This window comes from Juglans regia, chromosome 4, assembly GCF_001411555.2.
Source record: "Juglans regia cultivar Chandler chromosome 4, Walnut 2.0, whole genome shotgun sequence".
Lineage (NCBI taxonomy): Eukaryota > Viridiplantae > Streptophyta > Magnoliopsida > Fagales > Juglandaceae > Juglans > Juglans regia.
The window spans coordinates 32354631-32380028 of NC_049904.1; the positions used below are offsets into that span (position 1 = coordinate 32354631).

At 36.2% G+C, this 25398-nt stretch overlaps 2 protein-coding genes across 2 annotated transcripts; both read left to right on the forward strand.

Moving 5' to 3' along the window:
• Positions 1-1514: 1514 nt before the first annotated feature.
• On the forward strand, positions 1515-16429 carry LOC109021932 (protein PHOTOPERIOD-INDEPENDENT EARLY FLOWERING 1-like). The gene is made up of 21 exons (XM_019004672.2): positions 1515-1776; positions 2858-2970; positions 3799-3879; positions 4024-4131; positions 4264-4344; positions 4477-4565; positions 4695-4804; positions 4924-4985; positions 5818-5953; positions 6483-6605; positions 6696-6757; positions 6842-6976; positions 7085-7123; positions 7834-7902; positions 8073-8135; positions 8222-11306; positions 11681-11745; positions 11824-11894; positions 13719-14505; positions 14718-15241; positions 15640-16429. Exons 2-21 carry the CDS (start codon positions 2911-2913, stop codon positions 16088-16090), a joined length of 6201 nt encoding a protein of 2066 aa, XP_018860217.2. The 5' UTR covers positions 1515-1776; positions 2858-2910; the 3' UTR covers positions 16091-16429.
• Positions 16430-17035: 606 nt separating this feature from the next.
• On the forward strand, positions 17036-21727 carry LOC109021933 (zinc finger CCCH domain-containing protein 14-like). The gene is made up of 3 exons (XM_019004674.2): positions 17036-17327; positions 18010-18064; positions 20758-21727. The coding sequence occupies exons 1-3, from the start codon at positions 17255-17257 to the stop codon at positions 21503-21505; spliced, it is 876 nt and encodes a 291-aa protein (XP_018860219.2). The 5' UTR covers positions 17036-17254; the 3' UTR covers positions 21506-21727.
• Positions 21728-25398: the final 3671 nt, after the last annotated feature.

Here is a 25398-nt window from a genome sequence, read left to right on the forward strand (position 1 = left end):
GTGCATGTGAAAAAAAAATATTCACAATTTCTTAATACTTCACACTTTATATTATTTTTAATTTTTATTATTTTTTTCTTTTATCAAATATTTATTATATAGATAATAAATAGAAAATTTGAAATAATTTTAAAAAAATCAACTCAAAAAAAAATTTTAAAAAATATAGAATATAAATTATGGTGAAGATTTTATAGTAAAGCTCTCGTGTGAATGACCGGAAGAATGTCGTTATGTATACTTTTTTTCCTTTTTTTTTTTTTTTAATAAAAAAATATGGGTACTTTTGACGTACATTTCCTTGTACTTTTGTATGCTGCTGGACCAGATGGGCTTTTGTACGGTGTCTCTGGGTCCAAGTTTGCTGGAATCCAGGCCGGCCTTTTATTTTTACCAGTTTTGTCATCTCTGTCTTTTGCCCTTCTTTTCATCTGGAGGCCCGTAATAGGCCTCCCCACTCCCCCCCCGCCCAGCATTTCAGTCTAGCACATTGGATTACTCCCTAATAATAGCTAGGCCCATTACAGTACAGCCCATCTCTCTCTTCCTCTTTTTTTTTTTTTTTTTGGTTATTTTGAAAAATCAGATTTATTACCCTCTCTCATTCACTTCTATACATATGACATTATTCATTGATTTTTTAGTTGATATTTTTAAAAAATAAAAAATGATTTAAGAATTGATTTACAATTAATATTTGACCATAAGAACAATGATATATACAAATTTTAAACGTACAAATCTAACATAAACTTTTTATTAAAAAATGAATTCTACAATAAAAAAGTATAAATTTTTTTTTTAGTCTACTTTTTTTTATAAAAGGTTTGCACATAATTTATTATTCTTAGAATTACTCATCAACATAATGTGACGTATTTCTTTTTAAAAAATAATGTAATCGTACCTTTGAACAAATAAATATATATAGAATGAATTAAAAGGGAATTAAGATTCGTTAAAATGGCAAGCGGCATTTGCAAGGCAATCTAATGAGCAAGAAAATAATGATTCTTCCTATCCCAATCCAGTTTTTACTCTGCTTTTTAGATCTTATAATCATCGATATAAGATCATGAGCAGTACTATTCTGTCGCTCAGAGTATACCGTTTAAACATACCGCTAGGTTAAAAATATTTTTTTATTTTTTTAAAATTTTTTATTTAGATTTCTTATTATTTAAAAATATTTTTAAAAAATATAAAAGAAATATTAATATATTAATAATTATTTCCTTAACTATTAAATAAAAAAAATTAACACATTAGGTGTTAAAATGAGTGGAAAAATTGACTAGACAAAGTAAAATTTTTTTAAGATCATACAGCACATAACTAGACGGCGACGTTTCAATTGTGGTGCTACAATTCCGAAACGCAATCGCATGCTGAAATTTCCTTTTCACTGCGATTCATTCGCAGCGAAGGTACTGATCATAATTCGTACATCCGTAAACACGGGCCTTGTTATTAGATAGATCGGATTTTATCCACAATTCAAAAAGAAAAGAAAAGAAAAGAAAATCTATTTCTGGGAAAGCAAAAGATTTTCACATTTTTTACTCTTTTATTTTTGGATCCGGGTTGGGGGCCGGGGGTGCTGCTGTTGGGTTTTCTCGTAGGAGCTGGCCTCCGCTTAAACCCGCCTGAAAACCCCGACAACTGGGATCCAACGATGACGGCAACCACCGATGGCCTATGAATTTTATCGTGAAAGATCGGTGAGAACTGGGCGGAGTGGAAAGTGAAAAAGCACACCACCGCAGCTTCTACCAGGTCAGGTTATGGATTTTGCTGTGTTTGGTTTCTGGAGACATAAAGATGACATTTTCGAAATTTGTTTTTTTTTTCTTTTCTTATTTTTTGGAACGTACGAAAATCATCTCCACTCGCTGAGCTCAGTACAGCTGTTTCTGTTTGGTTCAGTTGGTTCTCTCTCTCTCCTCTCTCTGTGTTTCTGGGATGAAGAAGCAAAACACCTCTCACGTTCTCGTTTATATTATAAAGTTTTATTATAACCAAACATAGCATGATAATTGTTTTTTTCCTTAAATAACTTTTCGCAAGCATGTCAACTACTCTTGGTTTGGAGCATTTTAAGGTGCATTTATGCTACCATCTCGAGATTTCTTTTTTGAAATATTGTTGGAGTAGCTTAAGCAAAATTTGAAAATAGCTATCGATTTCTCATTTAATAATCGGGTTTCATCTTGCTCTTTTCAACCTGTGGTTTTGCATGATGATGAGAGAGAGCCAGGCACAAGCTGCATATTGTGTCATATGCCCCTTTTGTTATGGTCCCACATTGGTTAGGAGTCAAATGATATGTGTGCATATAAGCTTGGGAGCACATAACAAATGGTATGTGTGCATATAAGCTTGGGAGCACCTCCACCTAGCAAGCCAGTTTTCTAGGATGTGAATCCTTGGCCATATATGGACACATAACAAATGGTATTAGAGCCAGGTTGTGAGCTCCCATGCTGCCTTGCCTAACAGGCTGGACTCACGGAGTGGCTGCCTATGGATCTAGTGGGACGGGCCATGTTGCCCCAGCCTCGTGAAAGCCTCCCATAGTGCTCGACTAACGTGGGCATTAGTCTTGAAGGTTGGGGCTATGTTATGGTCCCACATTGGTTATGAGTCAAATGGTATGTGTGCATATAAGCTTGGGGTTATATTTATATGAATTTTGAGTATCATATGTAATATGCTTTGACTATATATTGATGCTTAACACTTGTAAAAAATAGATATATTGATGCTTAATTTCCTTTTCTCTCACTTTTATATTTGATGGGACTCATCATTTCAAAAAGTGCTTGAACTGATACTTGCAAGGGTTGTTTGGTTCTAGGTCATTCACGATCTTCAGCCATTCGATAATGATATATATATTGCAATAAACTTATGGCATCCAAAGGTCCCAGGTGTAAGCTTGATCATGAGACAAGAGCTAAGCGTCAAAAGGTTAGCTTGTGAATATTTTATCTGTAGATTAATTCACTTCTACGTCTTTTCAGAGCCTAAATCAATTGCTATATCTGTCTTGTTTTGGCTGGGTCTTAGTAATTTTTTCAGTGTCCTTCTGAAGCCCTTATTAATTAAGCCTTTTTTTTTTTCTCTTTTCTTTTTGCTGTGTCTTACTTTTTTCTGGTGCCTTTGTGGAGTTCCTGAAATCTACAGAATACGTTGTTTGATCTTACTTTCATACTTATATTTTATTATCTTTAAATCAATTTTCCACAATGTGTAAACGACATTTCTAGATAAACTGAACTGCATACTGCTATCTGTTATGGATAGGAAGCTACATATTGTTTAAATCAGCATACATGATGAATTTACAGTTGTGATCTGAAGCTGTAGTGTATATTAGCTAAAAATCTAGTGTAAGCACATTGTATTTAATTGAACTAGTGTATTTTTTTTCTTTTGTAAGTCAAACTTGGTGATGTTGAGTTTAACTTCAACTTATGTGCGCAGTTCAGAACCTAGGTAAACTTAGTTAAGCTGTTGAAGACGACCAAAATAAAATGTTGATTCTGCAACAGAAAAGTTAGAAAAAAGAAGAGCGAGTACTGAAAAAGGCTTAATTATCATGCTGAAAAGCAAAATTGGATTAAGGAATTAGTGGTCTGCTACTCCTTTGTAATGATAACATTGTGGGTGCTGAGAACTGACAGTAATTTGAATGTTCTGCTTTATTCTTTTACCTATAAAAAAAAAAAAAAAAAAAGTTCTGCTGTGATTTTCTCTTCCAAATATTGTCACCATGACTCAAGTTGTTTATATCAGGCACTTGAAGCTCCCAAAGAACCTCTACGCCGAAAAACTCATTGGGATCATGTTTTAGAAGAGATGGTTTGGTTGTCAAAGGTAATTAACAAGTTCCTCAAAGCTTTTATCTTCTATGATGTAGGAAACCTTTTGGCTATACTCATTTTTTGCTGTGCCCATTTTGTGGAGTTCGTGAGATATTTGTTTCACTGCTTCCCTGCTCATTCAATTGGTTGTTAGCAGGACTTCGAGTCAGAGAGAAAATGGAAATTGGCTCAAGCAAAGAAGGTTGCTTTAAGAGCGAGCAGGGGCACCGTAGATCAGGCTACTAGGGGAGAAAAGAAAATGAAGGTTAGGTTTTTTGCTTCCTTGCGTTAATGAATCTTTTATTGCATCACCAGCAGTAGACAGAATTATTTCGTTTTGTACTACACGGTGATATGATGATTATGAGTATATCAGAATAACTAAAAATTTTAACAGGAAGAGGAGCAGCGGTTAAGAAAAGTTGCACTTAATATCTCAAAGGACGTGAAGAAATTCTGGATGAAAATAGAAAAACTGGTTAGTTTATCTATGATATTTATTCAAATAACTTATCAAAATAGTTATCTATTCTTAAAAGCTTATTTAACCCCTCTGTAATTTATTCTGAGTCCTCTTTGTTCATATTTAAAAAAGATCTTGTAATTCCAGGTGCTTTACAAGCATCAGATGGAGCTTGATGAGAAGAAGAAAAAGGCACTTGATAAGCAACTTGAGTTTCTTTTGGGCCAAACTGAGAGGTAGAATTATTTCTCTCATTGTTTTTGTTTGATGAACTGCTTAGTTCTTTGTTATGTATTGGATGGTGAGAAGTTCTTGTTATGCGTCCACAGGTAAAGTGAAATGACATTATTGTGTTGGATATTTAGGTACTCAACAATGTTAGCAGAAAATCTCGTTGATACTCATAAACCAGTGCAACAATGTACTCCACAAGATCAACTGAGTATTAAATACAAAGAAGTGGATGAAAATGATGGTAATGAATCTCCAGAATTTAATTTTGATGAGTAGGAATCTGGTTTAGTTGTTATTTACCTGATAACCTCAAAATGATGACATTTTTTTTATTGACAATATATTTACACAATCTGACAGAATCTAAGTCAAGTACTGCGGATATGGATGAAGATTATGGTACACAATCTGAAGACGAGTCGGTAGGCTTTTATTGTCTCTTCACTATCACTTGTAGATCTGATTTTAATATTTTAGAGTTTATTTTTTTCATTAAGGGGTATATGATCCTAATATGCAAATTATTGTTGGGAAGTCTTGTGCCTTTGCCACTTATGCATACTTGTTGCTATTTAAAAACTGAAAGAATAATAGGACAGATATATATCATATGTTTTCTTTACAAGGAATATACTTAGAAGTACATTTTTTGTCTTCTTAGAGGAGTTAAATGGTAAGATAATTTTCCATCTGTTTTGTGTATAATCTCAAGCCTTTATTGGAAGAAGGTGTGAAAATATAGGAACGGAATGTACTGCAGACTAACAAAGTTCAGCTGTGGTTTTTATCGTCCTGCTATCTGGCTGTTTAATGAAGCTGCCAAAGGAACAAAAATTTCCTGTTGCATATACTTGCATAATATTAAATGACATCTTGGTGAAAAAGGTGTAAAAAAAGCTAATAGATATTGACCAAAATAAGGACCCAAAACATTTAGCCCCCTTTTCAAATTAGAATTTATGGTTGCAGGCTTTCACGTCAGATTTCATTTTGTGTGGTTAATATTTCAAATTTTGATGTTGTTTGAGACGCTACCTGCAATTGTAAGGTCTTAAATATAGAGCTTTGCTTGCACGCAAGTCTGGATTATAACCTCCTATTCACTTGCAATCTTGAAGATTAGATACAGTAGCATTTTTTAACTTTACATGGTTTTCCTTGGATTTGTATCCTTGATATCTTATGATCTATGTTTTTTCTGTGCTCTAGTTTTTACATGCTTAGAAGTGTTTCCTACACATTGTTTTATTTTAGGAAGATGATGAGCAAACAATTGAGGAAGATGAGGCCCTCATAACTGAAGAAGAAAGAAAAGAAGAATTGGCAGCTTTGCGCAATGAAGTGGATCTTCCACTTGAGGAGCTACTCAAACGTTATACCATGAAGAAAGGTGAACTATCATCATGACCGAATTTTTTGTTTTTCTTAACAGTCTGATTGGGTTTTCTAAGAGAGGGACCGCCAGTTTTAAGCAGACCTACTTTTTTCCATGCAAAAGCAAACCGAGCAGTATCTGACTTGCCTTCCAGTTCCCACAGCCTCCCATATCCTAATCCTCCCAAGCTAAATAAGAAATGATCTTGTGTGTAAAGATGGACTGCTGTGCATGCTTTAGGCACCCAGGATTGCAAGAGTTTCAGATGGTTGAGCCTTTGTGTTGGGTGCCTAGTTTTGGGTTTGTCACACAAACTCATGGACTTGACGTTTGCATTGCGCTACTGTTTTTGCTCTATCCTCCCTGTTATGTACCTTTCATACAATATAAATAATTTAGATATACCATGTAAATGAATGATGTGGCAAAAAATCAGTTGTGGTAGGATCTCTCTTGCTCTATATCTCTCACATTGGCTAAGGGGATACATTACATTTTGTTTTTGTAAAAAAAATATATATATAATCAACATGAGCACGTTCAGTGAGCAGAGAAAGTAGTCCAGAAAAGGGTGAAGATGCAGCTGAACCACTTGGCAGAGAAAGTACTCCAGAAATGGATGGAGATGAGTCTGAACCAACACCCATGTGGGAAGGTCATGGAAAGGGTAAGAAGCAGTTAATTATTCCGTCTATCTTCTGAAATATGTGATTTCTCTAATGTGGTTGTGGGGCTGGGGGGTCTGAATATGTTGCAGGCAAAGGAAATAATCTTTCTGCTGTCAATGAGATTGATGCCATAGCCACTGGTCGTCCTTGTGTAAGTTGTATGTGTTTGTGGTGTTGATTGGTGAATTGCTGAGCGAGATAAGATCTCAATGTAGCACGTGTTTTCTAATTACAGGTTGAAAGTAATGATGGGTTATCTGTTTCAGAAAAACATTTGTTAGAAACTGAAACATGTCAAGCTACCGATCCATTAGAAGTTTCTGGGGAATTGGCCAAAGATCATTTTCTATATGATTTTCATGATGAACAGGTACTATTACGTGTTCTTTTATTTAGTTTTTTCGATATTAATATTTCAGAAATTAGTAATGAGTTTTTATATAAGCTATTTTACTGATCTGTATCTCAAATTATTTAGGAAGATGTTGACTTTGTTCTTGCTGCTGGGGAAGAAAAGGTATCAAATAAACAAAGCTGTTTTTTTTTTATTAATTATTTCCCCTTTTTCCTCTGGTGTCGTATAGTGTAAAAAAGGCATGTTATTTTCATCATTATGATTTTATTAAAGGTATTAAATAAAGTGAAGCGTGCAAGATGCTAGAAATGCTTTAAAGAATTCTCTGCACTCGATAGTTATTTTTAAGTTATCTCAATTGAATATTATTTTACTCAGTATTCAATAAAGTTATATGTGCATGTGCTATAGCATGTTACTTGATCAAAGGTGCAGAGTCAAACTTAAACAACATGACATCAAGTAAATGGATGTGTTTTTGTCATTTGCAAGTTGTTGAATAAGGAGGTTTGGGAATATTTTTTTTTCCCTTCGAGATGAGAGTTTTTTATGCTTTAAAGAACAGACAAGGCTTTTATGCTTTAAAGCTCCAGTTGTTTAGCATTTGATAATGCCTTTAAGGATTGCAATTTAAGGGGATGTAAGTTGGAGGAATTTTATTATTACTGAATCATGTAGAATATTTTTCCTGATATTTTTTAGTAAATGTACTGGTCTTGTAATATGTGGTTGTGCTTAATTAGTCAGAATTAGGTTGAATGAATGATCAGGTGTGGCATAAGTTTATACTTGTTACTTATAAAAAAAAAAAAAAGTTTATACTTGTTATTTCCTATGGTCATGCCAACTTCTAATTTGACTTATATGTCCAGGATGATGAGGCAACCTTATCGCAGGAGGAGGAACTGGCAAAAGCAGATTCAAGCGATCCCATGGATGAGGTAAAGAGCAAGACAAGCTATTCCTTGCCTGAAAACTTTCTATATCCTAGGTTCCAATTTCATGGTTCTTTACTTGTTTATCCCTAAGATGTTTGTTTAGCTTGTTGAATTTTACTGGTTTTGGTTTCTCCTCATAATTTATCATTCTGAACAAAGTGGCTATTTTGTAGATTGCATTACTGCAAAAGGAGAGTGAAATACCTGTGGAAGAATTGCTTGCAAGGTATAAAAAGGTAGGTTTTGCTTTTGCTTATTTCTCAGGTGGTTTGTTTTGTGCTATGATTTTTTTAAAATTCTATTTTCAACATCTGTTTAATAGGGATTTGATGACGAAGAAGTTACAGATGATGAATCCAATGATGCATCTGCTTTATCAGACAATCTCGGGGATTCTCCAGCTCATGAAGGCATTGAACTTAAGCAGCAGGCCATTAATATGGATGAAGATGTGAAAACTGGTGATTATCGGCCAGTTGTGCATTCTCCTGTAGAAGAGCAGGAAGCGGGATCCCTTGAAAAAACAGAAGGAAGGGATAGTGAGAATAAAATTGCCGATGCAGCTGCAGCTGCAAGATCAGCACAACCCACAGGGAATACCTTTTCCACAACCAAAGTGCGCACTAAGTTCCCATTTCTTCTAAGGCATCCTCTTCGTGAGTATCAACATATTGGCTTGGATTGGCTTGTTACAATGTATGAGAAAAGACTGAATGGGATTCTAGCTGATGAAATGGGGCTTGGAAAGACGATTATGACAATCTCCCTTCTTGCACACCTAGCAATTGAAAAGGGAATATGGGGCCCTCATCTCATTGTTGTCCCCACAAGTGTTATGCTCAATTGGGAGACTGAGTTTCTGAAATGGTGTCCTGCTTTTAAGATTTTAACTTATTTTGGAAGTGCAAAAGAGAGAAAATATAAGAGGCAAGGCTGGTTGAAACCAAATTCGTTTCATGTATGCATAACCACGTACAGACTGGTTATTCAAGATTCAAAAGTTTTCAAGCGAAAGAAGTGGAAATATTTGATTTTAGATGAAGCCCATCTGATTAAAAACTGGAAGTCACAAAGATGGCAAACTCTTTTGAACTTCAATTCAAAACGACGTATTTTATTAACTGGGACACCACTGCAGAATGATCTCATGGAACTCTGGTCTCTAATGCATTTTCTGATGCCCCACATCTTTCAATCTCATCAGGAATTCAAGGATTGGTTCAGTAATCCAATATCAGGAATGGTTGAGGGACAGGAGAAAGTAAATAAAGAAGTTGTTGATCGTCTTCATAATGTCCTCCGTCCTTTCATACTTCGTCGGTTGAAACGAGATGTGGAGAAGCAGCTGCCTATGAAACATGAACATATCATTTACTGTAGACTGTCAAAGAGGCAGCGTAACTTGTATGAAGACTTTATTGCTAGCACAGAAACACAAGCTACTCTTGCCAGTGCAAACTTTTTTGGGATGATCAGTGTTATCATGCAACTTCGCAAAGTTTGCAATCATCCTGATTTATTTGAGGGTCGTCCAATTGTCAGTTCTTTTGATATGGGTGGTATTGACATCCAATTGAGTTCTTCTATTTGTTCGATGCTTTCACCCGACCCATTTTCTAATGTAGACCTTAGGGGTTTGGGATTTTTATTTACTCATCTTGATTTTAGGATGACTTCTTGGGAAGGTGATGAATTGAAAGCCATTGCTACCCCCTCAAGTTTAATCAAGGAGCGCATCGACTTGTACAATGTAGAAGAAAGTGGGTCTGGATTTAAACATAAAAAAAGGTTGCATGGAACCAATTTTTTTGAAGAGATCCATAAGGCAATCATGGAGGAGAGACTGAGAGAAGCAAAGGAACGGGCTGCTGCTATTGCGTGGTGGAATTCCTTGAGGTGCGAGAAGAAACCCATGTACTCAAGGACACTAAGGGAAATTGTAACAATAGAGCATCCTGTTTATGATATTAATCGTCTGAAGGCCAACCCTTTGTCCTACATTTACTCCTCAAAGCTCGCTGACATTGTCCTCTCACCAGTGGAACGCTTCCAAAGAATGTTGGACCTTGTTGAAAGTTTCATGTTTGCAATACCAGCTGCACGAGCCCCGCCACCCGTTTCTTGGTGCAGTAAATCGGGGACATCTGTGCTTCTGCACCCAACTGATAAGCAGAAACTTTCAGAAATGTTATCACCCCTTCTATTACCTATAAGACCTGCAGTTGTCCGGAGTCAAGTATATTTCCCAGACAGGCGACTTATACAGTTTGACTGTGGTAAATTGCAGGAGCTTGCAATTTTGCTCAGGAAATTAAAATCAGAAGGTCATCGAGCATTAATATTCACCCAAATGACGAAGATGCTCGATATCTTGGAAGCTTTCATTAATTTGTATGGTTACACTTACATGCGTTTAGATGGATCCACTCAGCCAGAGGAGAGGCAGACCTTATTGCAACGCTTTAATACAAATCCAAAAATCTTTCTTTTCATCTTGTCAACTCGTAGTGGGGGTGTTGGTATCAACCTAATTGGGGCAGATACTGTTATCTTTTATGACAGTGACTGGAATCCTGCAATGGATCAACAGGCCCAGGATCGATGCCACCGGATTGGACAGACACGTGAAGTTCATATTTATCGATTAATCAGTGAGCTCACAATTGAAGAAAATATTTTAAAGAAAGCAAATAAAAAACGTGCACTCGATGATCTTGTAATACAAAGTGGAGGGTACAACACTGAGTTCTTCAAAAAGCTTGATCCTATGGAACTTTTCTCCGGTCATCGATCACCTACCATCAAGAATTTGCAAAAGGAAAAGAATAACAACAATGGAAATGAGGTTTCTGTATCTAATGCGGATGTGGAAGCTGCTTTGAAATGTGCTGAGGATGAAGCAGATTACATGGCATTGAAGAAAGTTGAAGAAGAAGAAGCCGTGGACAACCAGGAGTTTACAGAAGAAGCCATTGGAAGGTTGGAAGATGATGATTTTGTAAATGAAGATGATCTGAAGGTTGATGAGCCTGTAGATCTGGGTGGCTGGATCACAACATCAAATAAAGAAACTGGGGTGACATTAAATGGGAGTAATCCTAGCGAAGAGAGAACTCCTGCTCATACTAGTAAAGAAGATGATGTTGACATGCTGGCTGATGTCAAACAAATGGCAGCAGCAGCAGCAGCTGCTGGACAAGCAATCTCGTCCTTTGAGAATCAGCTACGTCCAATAGATCGATATGCGATTCGTTTTCTAGAATTTTGGGATCCCATTATAGACAAGGCTGCAGTAGAATCTCAAGCTAGGTTTGAGGAGACAGAATGGGAATTGGACCGCCTTGAGAGGTACAAGGAGGAAATGGAAGCTGAGATTGATGAAGATGAGGAACCCCTCATATATGAGAGTAAGTACCTTTAAAAAAAAAGTACCTTTGATCTGCCCGTACTTGTTAGAGGGTTATTATTTTTGAGTTGATTTTCAAATAATGCCACCATGAGATATGCTATCCAACCGTAAGAAATTGAGTGCATGTCTTCCCCCCCCTCTCTCTCTCTCTCTCACTCACTCTTTCCTCTCTCTCAACAGATTCTAGGTGATGTAGAACTCAGTACTGTTGTTTAGTTGTAAAATAATATGAACGGTGTCTAAAGAATTTCATAACCATATTGAACCTCTTTTTCTATGATGTCATGTCATATCTATTAACTCAGTAGTTCCATCCAAATTTGCATGGTTTGTATGGTGAGACTAAACTTGAGGGTTCTCTACTTGTGTTAGGGTGGGATTCTGATTTTGCTACTGAGGCTTATCGGCAGCAAGTTGAGGCCTTGGCTCAACACCAGGTTCATATTATCAACTTTTTGCTGCGTTCTTTTCTGTGGGTGCATCATCTCTTTGCTAATATACACTTATTTTGATAGTTAATGGCAGAGCTGGAATGTGAAGCTAAAGAGAAGGAAGATGCGGAGGATGACAAATGTGATTCTACAAAGTAAGAAAACACTATGATCTCCCCATAGAATGATATGCAGACAAATTCATAGTTACTTATTTCTTCCGTAAAACTTCTAGAATCATATTATAGCTTAAATGGTGGATGAATTGGCCTTTTGTCGTTAAAAATTTCTTTCCGGCTCTTGCTTGTACTTAACCAGAGGTTTGGGACCCATTTTGGTTCTCACAAGCCATCTTAACATTAGAATGTTGATGTCAGGTAAAAAAAAAATGTCATTTCAGTATATGATGGTTTGTGCTCGTTGTTTGTCTCATAGAACTAATTAAAAAAGAAAGATTGTCTGTTAGAAATTAACAGTTATCTTCATACTAGGGACTATGGCAAAGGTCTTGGTGTTGGACACAATGACAAGTCATATGACTTGTTGACTTAAATTAAAAACTATTCTATGAGCACAAAATAATCCCCACTAGGCAAGTCATTTGACAATTTTTTTCTAATTGTTGAGTATAATGTAGTGATTTTCTTTATTTATTTATTGATAAGTAAACGATTGTATTAATGATGATAGGCATAGCCTAAGTACACAAGATGGTATAGAGATAAGACCTATCTAGGTCGTAGCAATGAAAACAAGAAAGTCATGAAAATCAAGGCCATTAAAGTCTACAGCTATGGCCCATAGGAATAAAGTTCTGAAAAATAAATATCTAAGTTCCGCTAATGAACGCTCATTGTCTTCAAACATCCGATCGTTTCGCTTATGTCACAGGCACCACATAATACAGATAGGTATCATATTCCACATGGCTTTGATTTGTGGAATACCTACTGGATGTGTCCAGCTGGCCAAAAACTCAATCATTGTGGCATGCATTACCCAATCTAACTCTACTCGGCCAAACACTTCATTCCACAGTGCTCTAGCAATCTCGCAATGTATTAAGAGGTGATCCATATTCCATAGTCTCGCCGGATTTCTTACACATGTAGCACCAATCTAGTATAATCACCATTCGCTTCCACAGTTTATCTGTTGTCAAAATCTTACCTAGGGACACTGTCCAAGTAAAGAATGCCGCCTTGGGATGTGCCTTATTCTGCCAAATCCTTTGCCATGGAAACTGATTATTCGGCAATTGATTATTAATTTGTAAAGATTCAAGGAAAAGCCCAAGCCACATTCAGGCCTGTACTCCAAAAGGGCTAATAAAGGTTACAATTGGAGCCCTTAAAATTCATTATAAAGGGCAATAACTTCTCTTTCCTAAGCTTATAGGATCCCATTCGCCACCATCCTACACAGAATCTGGCGTGTTATTTTTTTTTTACTAATACAAGATTTTTTATTGATGATATAGATAGGCATAGCCCAAGTACACATGACATATGCAAGAGCCACAGAATCCAGCATGCTACATAATCCATACCAAAAAGAATTTGTGTCAATAAGTGATATCTCAAATGGCACCTCCATCCCCATAAAATGGAACTGAGGGTGAGGTCATGGACTCAACATCCACAGGGTTAGTAACTTAAACACACACAGAGAGAGAGAGAGAGAGAGAGAGAGAGAGAGAGAGAGAGAGAGAGAGTGCCAGCACTGGGGACTGGTGCATGTCTCAGCATTCTCCTTGATAAATAATGCATATTTGTCTGACATGGATGACCATTTTAGAATAGAGAGCAGGAATGTTTGATCATTTTTAATCTTGCAGTTGCAGTATCTTATCTATGCTATAAAGTAAAGTGTATATCTTCAGACATGTATGTATCATGATATATTTAATGAATATGTATGTCGACCCATATCATGTCTGGGGATTCAATGTTCAGTGACTAATCTAGTTCGATTAACAGGAATGAAATGCCAGGTGATCCCAAAATCAAGTCAAAAAAGAAGCCAAAGAAAGCCAAGTTCAAGTCTCTGAAGAAGGGATCTTTAGCGTCTGAACTGAAGCCTGCGAAAGAAGAGACGTCATCAGAATCTATATCAATGGATGATGAGATTATTTGTCATGAGGTGGTCACCTCTTCAGAAATTGTTTCACCAATATCACGTGTGCAGAAAAAACGTAAGAACGCCGAATCTGCTTTGAATGTTGAAGAAGGAAAGACGTTGAAAAAGAAGTCTAAGAAACTCAAGAAGCCTCCCACTGAACAATGTCCTTCAGATTTAGATTCCAAATTGTTGGGTATGCGGCATGATGAACGTTTATATTCAAGACCATGTGATAGTTTGGCTGATATTGAGCAAAAACCAGCAAGCAGGAGTAGGATGGGAGGAAAAGTATCCATTACAACCATGCCAGTAAAGCGGGTCATAACGATAAAACCAGAGAAACTAAAGAAGGCAAATATTTGGTCAAGAGAGTGTGTTCCATCTCCTGATTTTTGGTTGCCACAGGAGGATGCAATATTATGTGCTGTGGTACATGAATATGGCCCTCATTGGAGCTTGGTTAGTGAAACTTTGTATGGGATGACTGCTGGTGGGTCTTACAGGGGAAGATATCGCCATCCTGTCCATTGTTGTGAGAGGTTTAGAGAACTCATCCAGAGATATGTTTTGTCTGCACCCGACAATCCTAATACCGAAAAGGTCAGCAGTACAGGCTCTGGAAAGGCTCTTCTCAAAGTAACGGAGGTAAGCATTGTAAATTCAAACATACTTGGTAACTAAAATGCTTTGCACTTCTGCATGCATTGCTGCAGTGTTAACCTCACTTGTATTATTTTCAAGTGGGTCATATGTGCAAATGAAACAACTAAAATAAATTTGTTAATATTATAATTGGAAATTTACCATGATAAAGATTGAAAATGAAAACCTTGTTCATCAATTTTCTTTTGCGGCAGGATAACATTCGATTGCTTTTAGACGTTGCTGCTGAGCAGCCAGATACAGAGTTACTCCTTCAGAAGCACTTAACTGCCCTGCTTTCTTCTGTCTGGAAGGTGACATCACGTATTGACTGCAGACCGAGTCTCTCGTCATCCAGTAATGGTCTCTATTTTGGTGGAAGGTTTTTTACTTATTCTGTTAGCCAGATTTCTCAGAATTCCACACGGGAACCTGTAGAAAGGATGAAATTCACAAATTTAGGTCAGAGTAGAAAGATGTTAGCAGCTGCACTCCATGATGTCTATCATAGACAACCGGATGGGAGAGTCTCCCTTCCCAACCAGGGGAGTGACATGTCAGCCATTACCGAACAATTGGAGATTACACTGGAATTCCAGAAAGAAATGGTGGACTCCATGGTTCCTTTGCCATCTGTTATCAGTTTATCAATATGTGGGGAAGATCCTCCATCTGTAATCGAGGGTACTGGAGATGATCATCTAAAAGCTTTCAGAAATATGGCTGAGAACCGTTGCAGGTATGGCCTGATGCAAACATGTAATTTACTTGTTTCACGAATTGGATTTGTCAACCACTGGTTATGGTCAAGTCCTCTTTATTTCACATGATTAACCTGAATTTTTTCTTATCGGGTCTTTAAACTGAAAGATTTGCATTTTATTTATTTAATTTTGTTGTTGGGTAGGTGGAAAAGTTGTTTGGTTCTTGTGGAGAGTTAATTATTGAAATTCAGCATTTTCTGATTTGGTCGTTGATGGTGGGATTGGTTGCATGACCTTCGAGAGGTGGTTTTAAGTCATCTAGGCGAAAGATTATTGATTTACTGTCATATATATGTATGAGGAAAGATAGATTATGTCAAGATCATTAGGCATTGTATTGCAGATTGCTAATAGTGTAACGCCATCTACTCAGGGCTTCTGCAAAAGCTTGTGCTGAAGATAACCTGGGATGGGCATCTTCTGTATTCCCAATAAATGACGTCAGGGCTAGATCCGTATCCAAGTTACCATCATTGGGCAAGCACAAGCTCTCCATATCTGACTCGATGAAACCTTCGAAATCAAAGTTTAAAAGAACCTCAATGGAGCAGCATGGTGAGATACCCCACCTTATTGCCGAGCCACTGCTGGAACCGTTGCCAGGAGCTGTACCAAGTGATGCTAGTGTAAGGTTTGACCCGTTTCAACCTATCATCCTGGACGTTGGGAAGGACAATGTGGAAAGTAATTTACCGACAGACATGGATACGGAGCTTTCAATGGAAATGGAGAATTTTGAGGTGGTACCGCATCTATATGTTCCAGGATTAATCTCTGGTCTCGAGGATTGTCCATTTTTGCCTGAGTATACTGACATTGGCTGATCACGGGTTGAATCTCATTATTTATGGAGACCAGTGATCAGCGTCTAATCAAATCCGGGCAGTGCTCTTGGGGACATGGGGTACACTGGGAACTCTGCTTGTCTGCTGGCTGGTAAGGTATGTTTCTGAAAGGTGATTTCTAAGCGGCATTCCCGTAAGAGAAAAGTATTGGATAGGGAAAACGAAATGTGACAGAAAAAAGTTTTGTAATCTAGTCCTTAATTAATTCTTGTATGGGGGAAGCTGTGCAAATTGTGTTGTGGCTGCAATTGAAATGTTTTATTTCGTGCACATTTTCCCCCCAGAGATTGTCGTTAATGAGAATGGAAAGTCAATACACCCCTCTCTCTCTCTCTCTCTCTCATGTTTATGCAAGACCCTTGGTCTTAATTTTTTAAGAAACGATATTTACAGTATTAAAATGTGTGAGATCCATGCTTTTTTTTAATTTTATTTTTTTTAAAGTGAATGCCTGAAATTTAAACACTTTAAGACTATACATAATATGAAAAATTTTACTCATCATCTTTATATTATATAATTTTTTAATTTTTAATTTATTTTTTTCTTATCAAATGTGTAGTGTATAGATGATGATTAACATAATTCAATTATTTTAAGAATAATAAAATAAAAAATAAAATAAATGTGGTATGTGCTGGGTAAAAACGATGAGTAACAAACTCATATGACATTGCTCCTTTCTTAAACTTATCCTACACACTCTTAGAAGTGTTCGCGAGTTGTGTGTTTTTTTATTTATTTTTTTAGAATTTAAGAAGTCTTTCGGCCCATTTACAGATAGGCTTACACAATAGGGCCGAGGAAAAAAGCCCTAAATACGAACTTGAACTATCTTGTTTGAACGTGGATTTGAGCTGACGTCATCGCACGTGACTTGGGCGGCTTACCTTATTTTCACCCACAATTAATATCCACTTATCGACATCTCTCACCCCCTTTTGGAAAGCCCACCCTGCAAACAACACCTGAGCTGCACCTCCGCCACAAAAACCCTCGTCTAGGGTTTGGGTTTTTCCTCCGATAGTTCGTCATTTTTCCAGAGGGTTTTACTTCGACTCCTATTCCCGAGGTGTTCTTTTTAAGTATTTGCCGTGCAATACGCGGAATTTGTATTTGGATCTAGATCTGTGAGCTGTACCAATGGATACTCGCAAGAGAGGGAGGCCTGAAGCCGGGTTGAACGCTAATGGTGGCTTCAAGAAGTTCAAGCAAGGTTTGTAGAGTTCTCTCTCTCTTCCTCTCCGGATTTTGACATATTTATCCGTTGGATCTGCTTTTAACTTGTTATGCATGACATGCTCTTTGGTTGCTTAGTAAGTAGCGGAAACTTGGTATGTTGGCGTATTGGAAAATTCGGGAGTTTTGGGTAATTTTTTTAGGTTTAAGGTTTTCCTTGCCTTCGTGCGTTAGGCACTGCGATTTCTTCTGGTCCTGTTAGCTTTTACAATTCATTTTTTTCATAATTCATGTTAAACAGAAACATGGAATGTAGTGGTATTTAGGAAGTTGTCAACTAGAATTTGCAGGATTTTAATTGTTTATTTAGCCTAACGGGTTTTCTAACACGTGGTAAGTGTTTTTTTGTATTTTGTGGTAAAGAAAGAAAAGTGGTAAAAAAGATTATGGTTTTTTTTTTACTTTTAAAGATAATGGCCGGAAAACCGAAATAGCAAAATAATGAGCGTTCATAAGGAGCCACTTAATCAATAATTGGAAAGATTGGACATTTCTCTCTAGCTTTCTTGGCCATTTCTTGTTGGAAGATTTTTTATTTTATTTTTTGTGAATGAAATCTACAGTATCAAGATTTTAATAGGTTTGAAATAGTCGAAGTAATTGGACTAAGAATCCAGTGGATTATTAACTGAGAAAAAGTAACTAATTTTTTGCAACAGAAATGGACTCAACTGGTGTAGGAAGCAAATCGAAGCCATGCACCAAGTTTTTCAGGTTCAAATCTTTTCTCGTCTAAATAAAATTTTGAGCTTGGTCCTATCATTTTCTAATGTTTATAAATTCTTGTAAGAATTGATTATGATTGTACAAGATAATAATTATTAACCTGCACTAATGAACTGGGCATTCAGAACTTATACAGGTACATACTGTGCAGTCTAAAGAAAACTCTATGTAACGGAATATTGGTGGCTATTAATGAAGTACAAAAGATAACCTTTTGCCAGAATAAAGTTGGTATTAAGGATGTCACATTGAGATTCGTTTTTCTTTTGTGTAATTGATTTATTCTGTACCTTATACCTAAATTGAAGTCCAAGCGTCCCTATCAATCGAGTAAGATTTAATCTAATGGTATTGCTCCATATTTTAGTGAATTGGTACAGAAATTGAACCCAACATTCTCTCAGTATGATACATGTTAATATGTTGAGTCTGGTAAATCGCATTCAGGTATGTCAAAATATTATATCATTCCATGCTTAAACATCAAGACACATTGTTGTAATTAGACAGGCTATAAAAAGATATATATATGTGTGTGTGCGCATCATACCACTTTTGAGAATTTATTTATTTTTCTTTGTTTCTATGAGAAATTAGAAATCCAGGGAAAGAAAGAAAAAAGGGAGGGGGAGTGGTTTGCAAGTTGTAGACAACCCCTTGTCTAATGATGGATATGCTTTAAATTTGAAGGTTTTCTCTTGTATTAGTTGCTAGGTACGTTCTGTAGATTATCTCTTGCATTTTGTATGCCTTTTTAATGCATTTTCACAAAGGTTTATTGTGGTTAGATTTGAACTATCAGTAGAACCAATGTCTTTCATTTTTTTATTTTCTTTTTGTGCGTTGATTATCAAAAAGATCCACAAGGGTACTAGACAGTGATAAGAAGTGGATTCTTTTAATTTAAAAAAAAAAAAAAAAAAATAGAAGAAGAAGAAGAAGAGAGAGGTGAGTTCTTTGGAAGAAGACAGAGAAATACAATTTAGGAAGAGTAGAGATAAAATCATTGATGGGGGAACCGACTTTCTTTTAATATGTAGGAGAACTAAATACAACTTGGAGTTAAGGAAGGGGGATAGATTTTAGCTTGTGGTTTATGAGATTTCCAACCCTTTTGGCTTCCAAGAAAGTTTTTTGATGGCTCTCTAAGAGTGGTCGAGCTTTTCTTTATGTTATATAGCATCTTTTATTCTCAACCTCCTCTATTTTTACCTGTCCTTAAAGGCCTGATAAGACAGAAAATATGGCTTTACATAACTAAGGGTAAGCACGAATCACTTGAGTTGGTATTTAGTGGATATTGATGGTCTAATTGATGAGGTTGTTAGATGCATCCAGCCATCAATTTTGAGCTGAGTAACCTAAGTAATCGAGCCAGGGACAATCGGTCATTTTTAGTTCGACTGGTTAGTTGACTCACTAGATTTCCTCACACAATGGATCTCATAATAGATCAGGATCTTCAACCTAACCTCATTCTCATCAAATTGCCAGATCTATGTTCTTTAGACAGTTATGCTCATAGATCATGACATCCTACTTACCATGTCAAGGGCCACGAGCATCAGATCCAGGAATTCACATGACTTGGAATTGATGCGAGGGCATGAGTATGAGGTGCTTAGTGAGGGAGTGGCTGTGTTGGTTAGGGGCACGGTTGCAGAGTGGGGGAGGAGGTTGCATGGTTGTAGAGGGAGAGGGTTAGAGCTATTAGAGTCTGTACTGACTGGAATTTGGGTGAGGGGGCCTCTCAAGGATGGTATGGTTTGGATTTCTAATTTCCACCATCGACTCACATCAGTTCCACAATTTGATAACTAACCAATGTCAGTTGGTTTCCTTCGGTGTCAGGCAGGGGTGGCCATTATTTTGCTCACCCCTGTCATTGTGTCCTATTTTGAAGACGTAGATACATTCGTCATTTTTTTTGGGGTGGGGGATGCGGAAGTAATCCTTTAGTTTCTACTCTCTGGATTTATCAATTGGTCTTAAGGTCCAGTCCATTTGGCTCCCTGCCTAATGAAACCAAGCTAGATGCGGATTTGTTTCTGAGAATCTGCCGAGGAGAGGATGGTTATAGAGTGGGGTTTATTTACATTTGAAGCATACAACCTTGGTGGCAATAGAATATTTTAGGGAATTAAGTTCTGAAGCCTTACTTTTCATAGGTCCTTCCAAGGCAAGGAATCCAACAATTTAGTTTGACGTCTCATGTAGCATGTAATTGCAACCCCAAGTGGTGAAGGTCTTGGTCTTGAGGTATCACTCCCTTCAAGGTCCAAGGTTCAACACTTCATGGGTGCAAACAATCATTTGGGCCCACACCCCTTGGTAAAAAGCCAACGATTTAACCAATTTTGTGTAGGGAAACTTCTGAGGGTGCAGTGCACGGGACCGGGGTTTACTCTGTAGGGGTGGGTCCGAAGGGCCCTACCTTGGAGAGGTTCACCGACATTAAAAAAAAAAAAAAAAAAAAGCATGTAATTGCAGCTAAACTTTTTGTTCTGTGAGCTTATAGGCGAGTGGTAATTTTTGTTTGTATTTGTTTCATTATCCATAAATTCATTCATATGCGACAACTTGTGCATTGTAGTGATGGTTTTTGTTCTTTATATTGCTTGAGGTGCAGCATATTGTTATCAAGTATTTAGTGTGATCTGACATTATGTTTTGGATTGCAGTACCGCTGGCTGTCCCTTTGGTGAGAGTTGCCACTTCCTGCACTATGTTACTGGCGGTTATAATGCTGTGGCCCAGATGATGAATTTGGCCCCTGCTGTTCCTGCGGCATCTAGAAACATGGCAGGGCCACCAACTATCCAAAATGGCTCTGCCCCTTCAGTTAAAACCCGAATGTGCAACAAGTATAATACTGCTGAAGGCTGTAAGTTTGGTGACAAATGCCATTTTGCTCATAATGAGTGGGAACTTGGTAAGCCTATTGCTCCATCCCATGAAGATCCACGCTCCATGGGACCTATTCCCGGTCGTATGGGTGGTCGTATGGAGCCACCCCCACCTGGCCCTGCTGCTAGCTTTGGTGCTTCAGCTACAGCGAAAATCAGTGTTGATGCTTCCCTTGCTGGAGCAATAATTGGGAAGGGTGGTGTGAATTCCAAGCAGATATGTCGCCAGACAGGAGCCAAGCTTTCAATTAGAGAACACGAGTCTGATCCCAATCTCAGGAACATTGAACTTGAGGGGACGTTTGAACAGATAAAGGAGGCAAGTGCCATGGTGAGACAGCTAATCGTGACTGTTTCTGTGTCTGGCCCTCCAAAAACCCATGGAATGACTGGAGCTGCAGCTCCAGCGGGAAGCAACTTTAAGACTAAGCTGTGTGAGAATTTTAGTAAAGGATCGTGCACCTTTGGAGAAAGATGTCACTTTGCCCATGGTGCTGCTGAACTGCGGAAATCAGGGGTGTGAAGACTGGTTTCCCCTTGATTAGTTCATTGCACAAGTTGTCGTGCAGTCTTGTTTTAGTGGGGAGGTATGTTTTGGATTGTCGCCAATGCAATACAACGCAGTGGATTGATGAGATTATGACATCCGAGTTTTTGGGATTCTTGTTTGTTTCAAGAGCTATTCTTAGCTTTCTTAACCATAATTTATCTTATAAAAGTAGATGTTTTTTTTTTTCTTATTGCATTTTGCTAATGTGCGACTTGGCGTTTTGGTTTTTTATCTGGCTTGCCAAGACGGTACCTTGAATTTGGTAAAACTTGGGGCAATCCGGGGAGGATGAACGCTGAGTCATTAAAAAATTTCCCTCGGCTTGTTTCTCTTTAAAATACTGAGAGGTAAATAAGTATAAATGCCAAACAAATAGCCATTATCATCGAGTATATGCTTTTATATCCTGGTTAATCATCGTATAAAACCATCTACTGAATGAACCACGTAAGCAGTTGAATCTTTTGGTTTGCCATTTTCGTAATTCAGAATAAGCAAATGAAATTATCATGTTCTTGAAGTATATATCGCCGGAGGTAGTACCATTTGGTTCTTCAAGTTGAATACTTTTTGGTAAATTTACTTCATCTTTTGCCAATCCTAAGCATTGACAATCGCTTATGCATCTTCATATTTATCTCATATTTACATAATATCTCTCTAAATTGGTCTACATTAAATTATGCATCTTCAAAATTTTGCATAGTTATAAATAATAGAAATACTATTCACTCCAAACATTATTTTACAATTTTTTTCTCTCATACCTATTAAAATACACTTTGTGTAATTTGTATTCAGATGATTTTGATATATGAAATTTGTATTAAGTTGATGATACAAAATGTTTTTTAGTACATATTAATATTTATTGATAAAATTGATAATTTTGATATATGAAATTGGTAATATTTAGATATATGAAATTCGTATTTTCGAGCACATGTTGTTAATTGTAAAATATATTAAAAATAATAATTTAAAAAAATAAAAAAATTTATTATTATTTTATTTAAAAATATATAATCTAATATAAGAGTTTTTTTTTATATACAAAATCAATTTTTAAAAGATATGATTTTGAACAAGAAACCAATACAAGTGCTCAAAGTGAGAGCACAGATATTGGAATTGATTAATGAATTTGCATACCAAAATTACACTAACATCAGAAGCAGAACAAATGCCCAAAAAGACTTTCTTTAGGTCATGATGGCGCCTCTCCACTCGCAATAACTATAATTTGGACTTTAGACTTATTCATGAATAATTTCCAGCTTATAATCGAGAAGAGAACCAACCAAGTCTTTTGGACATGTTAATTTTGTAATGTATGGAGGGATCATTTTGTCAAAACTTAGATTTTATAGATGATTATAAATCAGACGATAGGGAGAGGGATTTCTGTATTTTTTTCCCTTTCTTTTTCTAATATTCTTCGCCTATATTATTAGGTATTGAGACAGCAAAATAATTGACAAAACATTGTCAATTATTTATTGGACACAACTACTAAGATCCTATATGATAATGGGAAATGCTATATTTCCCGCTGGGAGCTCCCGCTGGAGATTAGTAGTATATTTTTTATGTATTTTTTTTAAAATTATTTTTTATATAGATTTTTTTAATTTTTTTAGAAAATAAAAAATATTCAGAATATTATTAAAAAATATTTTCTTAATTACGAAATAAAATAAAAAATCATAAAAAAATAATTTTTTATTTTACTTTATGATTAAGAAAGTATTTTTTAATGATTTTTTTTTTTTTACTTTCTAATTAAGGAAGTATTTTGAATGATGTTCTAAATTTATTTTATTTTTTTAAAAATATTTTTTATAATTTTTTATTTTACTTCATGATTAAAAAAATATTTTTTAATATATATTTTTTTACTTTCTGATTAATAAAGTATTTTCTTAATGATGTTTTAAATTTATTTTATTTTTTAAAAATATTTTAAAATAATAAAATATCTATATAAAAAATTACTTAAATAAAACACATAAAATAACATTACACCCCAGTGGGAGCCCCCAGCAGCAACTGTAGCATTGCCCTATCATAATTAGGCACATATGATAATTATTTAATTATCAATAAATGATCATGGAAATTAGCCAGCCAGTCAGTCAGTCAGTCAGTCGGTTATCGATCAACGTTCGTGAAAGAGAGCTATCTCCTTGCCTTGTCTGCCCAGGGCTAAGATGTAATATCCCTCTCATTTATTTCGACCAAAGAAATTAAAAATACGGTGGGCTTTATTTATTTTAAAAAGATTGTGCACAATTTACATATTTAAAATATAAACTGTATTTACTATTTTCCTTAGACTATTTAATTTATCCTTACGTCACGTGAGTTACATGAACCACAACGTTAGGATATGATTGCGATAAAATTAAAAGTAAATAAAAAACAATTTTAGAATATGATGTAATGTATCAGATTAATTTTTTATTACTTTGATAAGATTTCTTTATAGATTAAATCTTTTTCTTAGAGGTATCGCTTATTTTATACGTTGAATATTTTCAACAAATCACTGTATGCAATATGTTAATGTCGTGTTTTACATATTTTTGGGTTAGACTCCGACAACTTAGATCTTTAAAATTGAGTTTGCAAATAATATGGAAGAATGCAACAAGGGGCGGCCTTGAGACCGGAGAGTCTTTGGTGTCAAAATTAGTAAATTCTCTTAAAAGTTTGTAAATAAATAAAAGAATTTAGAGATCAGAGAGTTTTCTCATATTTGAAGCTTGCTATTTATACCATGGGTCTGGGAAGGTACAGATCGTGTTTGTTTTCACGAAGTTCGTGTCCTTCCTACTATTCATGTTGTCGTAGTCTTTAAATGCGGCATGGTTCTATGACGATACCATCAATGTAGTGTGTAGTTTGATAGTGGTGTTATTAATACGGCGTAGTTTCCAAGCCTTACTTTATCCTTTATGAGCCGTAGATGTTCCCACATTGGCAAATCAAGGGTTCTCTGTATTTCTCGTTACATTTTATACGAGTTCTCAGATTCAGAATATGACTGAGCAATGTCAGACTGATTTGTCTTATCAATCACTTGATTTTTTTTCCCTGCTTGACACCAAATTTCAAGCATTGTCCTGGTGATTGTGAAGTGGGAAAAATCTCCTTACACAATATTTAAGTTACGTTTGATTACAAAATTCAAACTGATCTATCGCTTATTTTATACGTTGAATATTTTCAACAAATCACTGTATGCAATATGTTAATGTCGTGTTTTGCACGTTTTTAGGTCAGATTTCGATAACTTAGATCTTTAAAATTAGGTCTGCAAAAGATATAGAAGAATGCAACTAGGGGCAGCCTTGAGACCGGAGAGTCTCTAGTACCAAAATTAATAAATTCTCTTAGAAGTTTGTAAATAAATGAAATAATTTAGAGATCAGAGAGTTTTCTCATATCTGAGACTTGCTATTTATACCATGGGTCTGGAAAGGTGTAGATCGTGTTTGTTTTCACGAAGTTCATGCCCTTCCTACTATTCCTGTTGTCATAGTCTTTTAATGTGGCGTAATTCTGCGACGGTACCATCAATGTGGTGTGTAGCTCGGTAGTAATGTCATTAATGCGACGTAATTTTCAGGCCTTACTTTATCCTTTATAAGCTGTAGATGTTCCTATATTGGCAGATCAAGAGTTCTCTGCATTTCCCGCTACGTTCTATACGAGTTCTCAGGTTCAAAATATGACTGAGCGATGTCAGACTGATTTGTCCTATCAATCACTTGATTTTTTTTTCCTACTTGACACCTAATTTCAAACATTATCCTGGTGATTGTGAAGTGGGAAAAATCTCCTTACACAATATTTAAGTTACG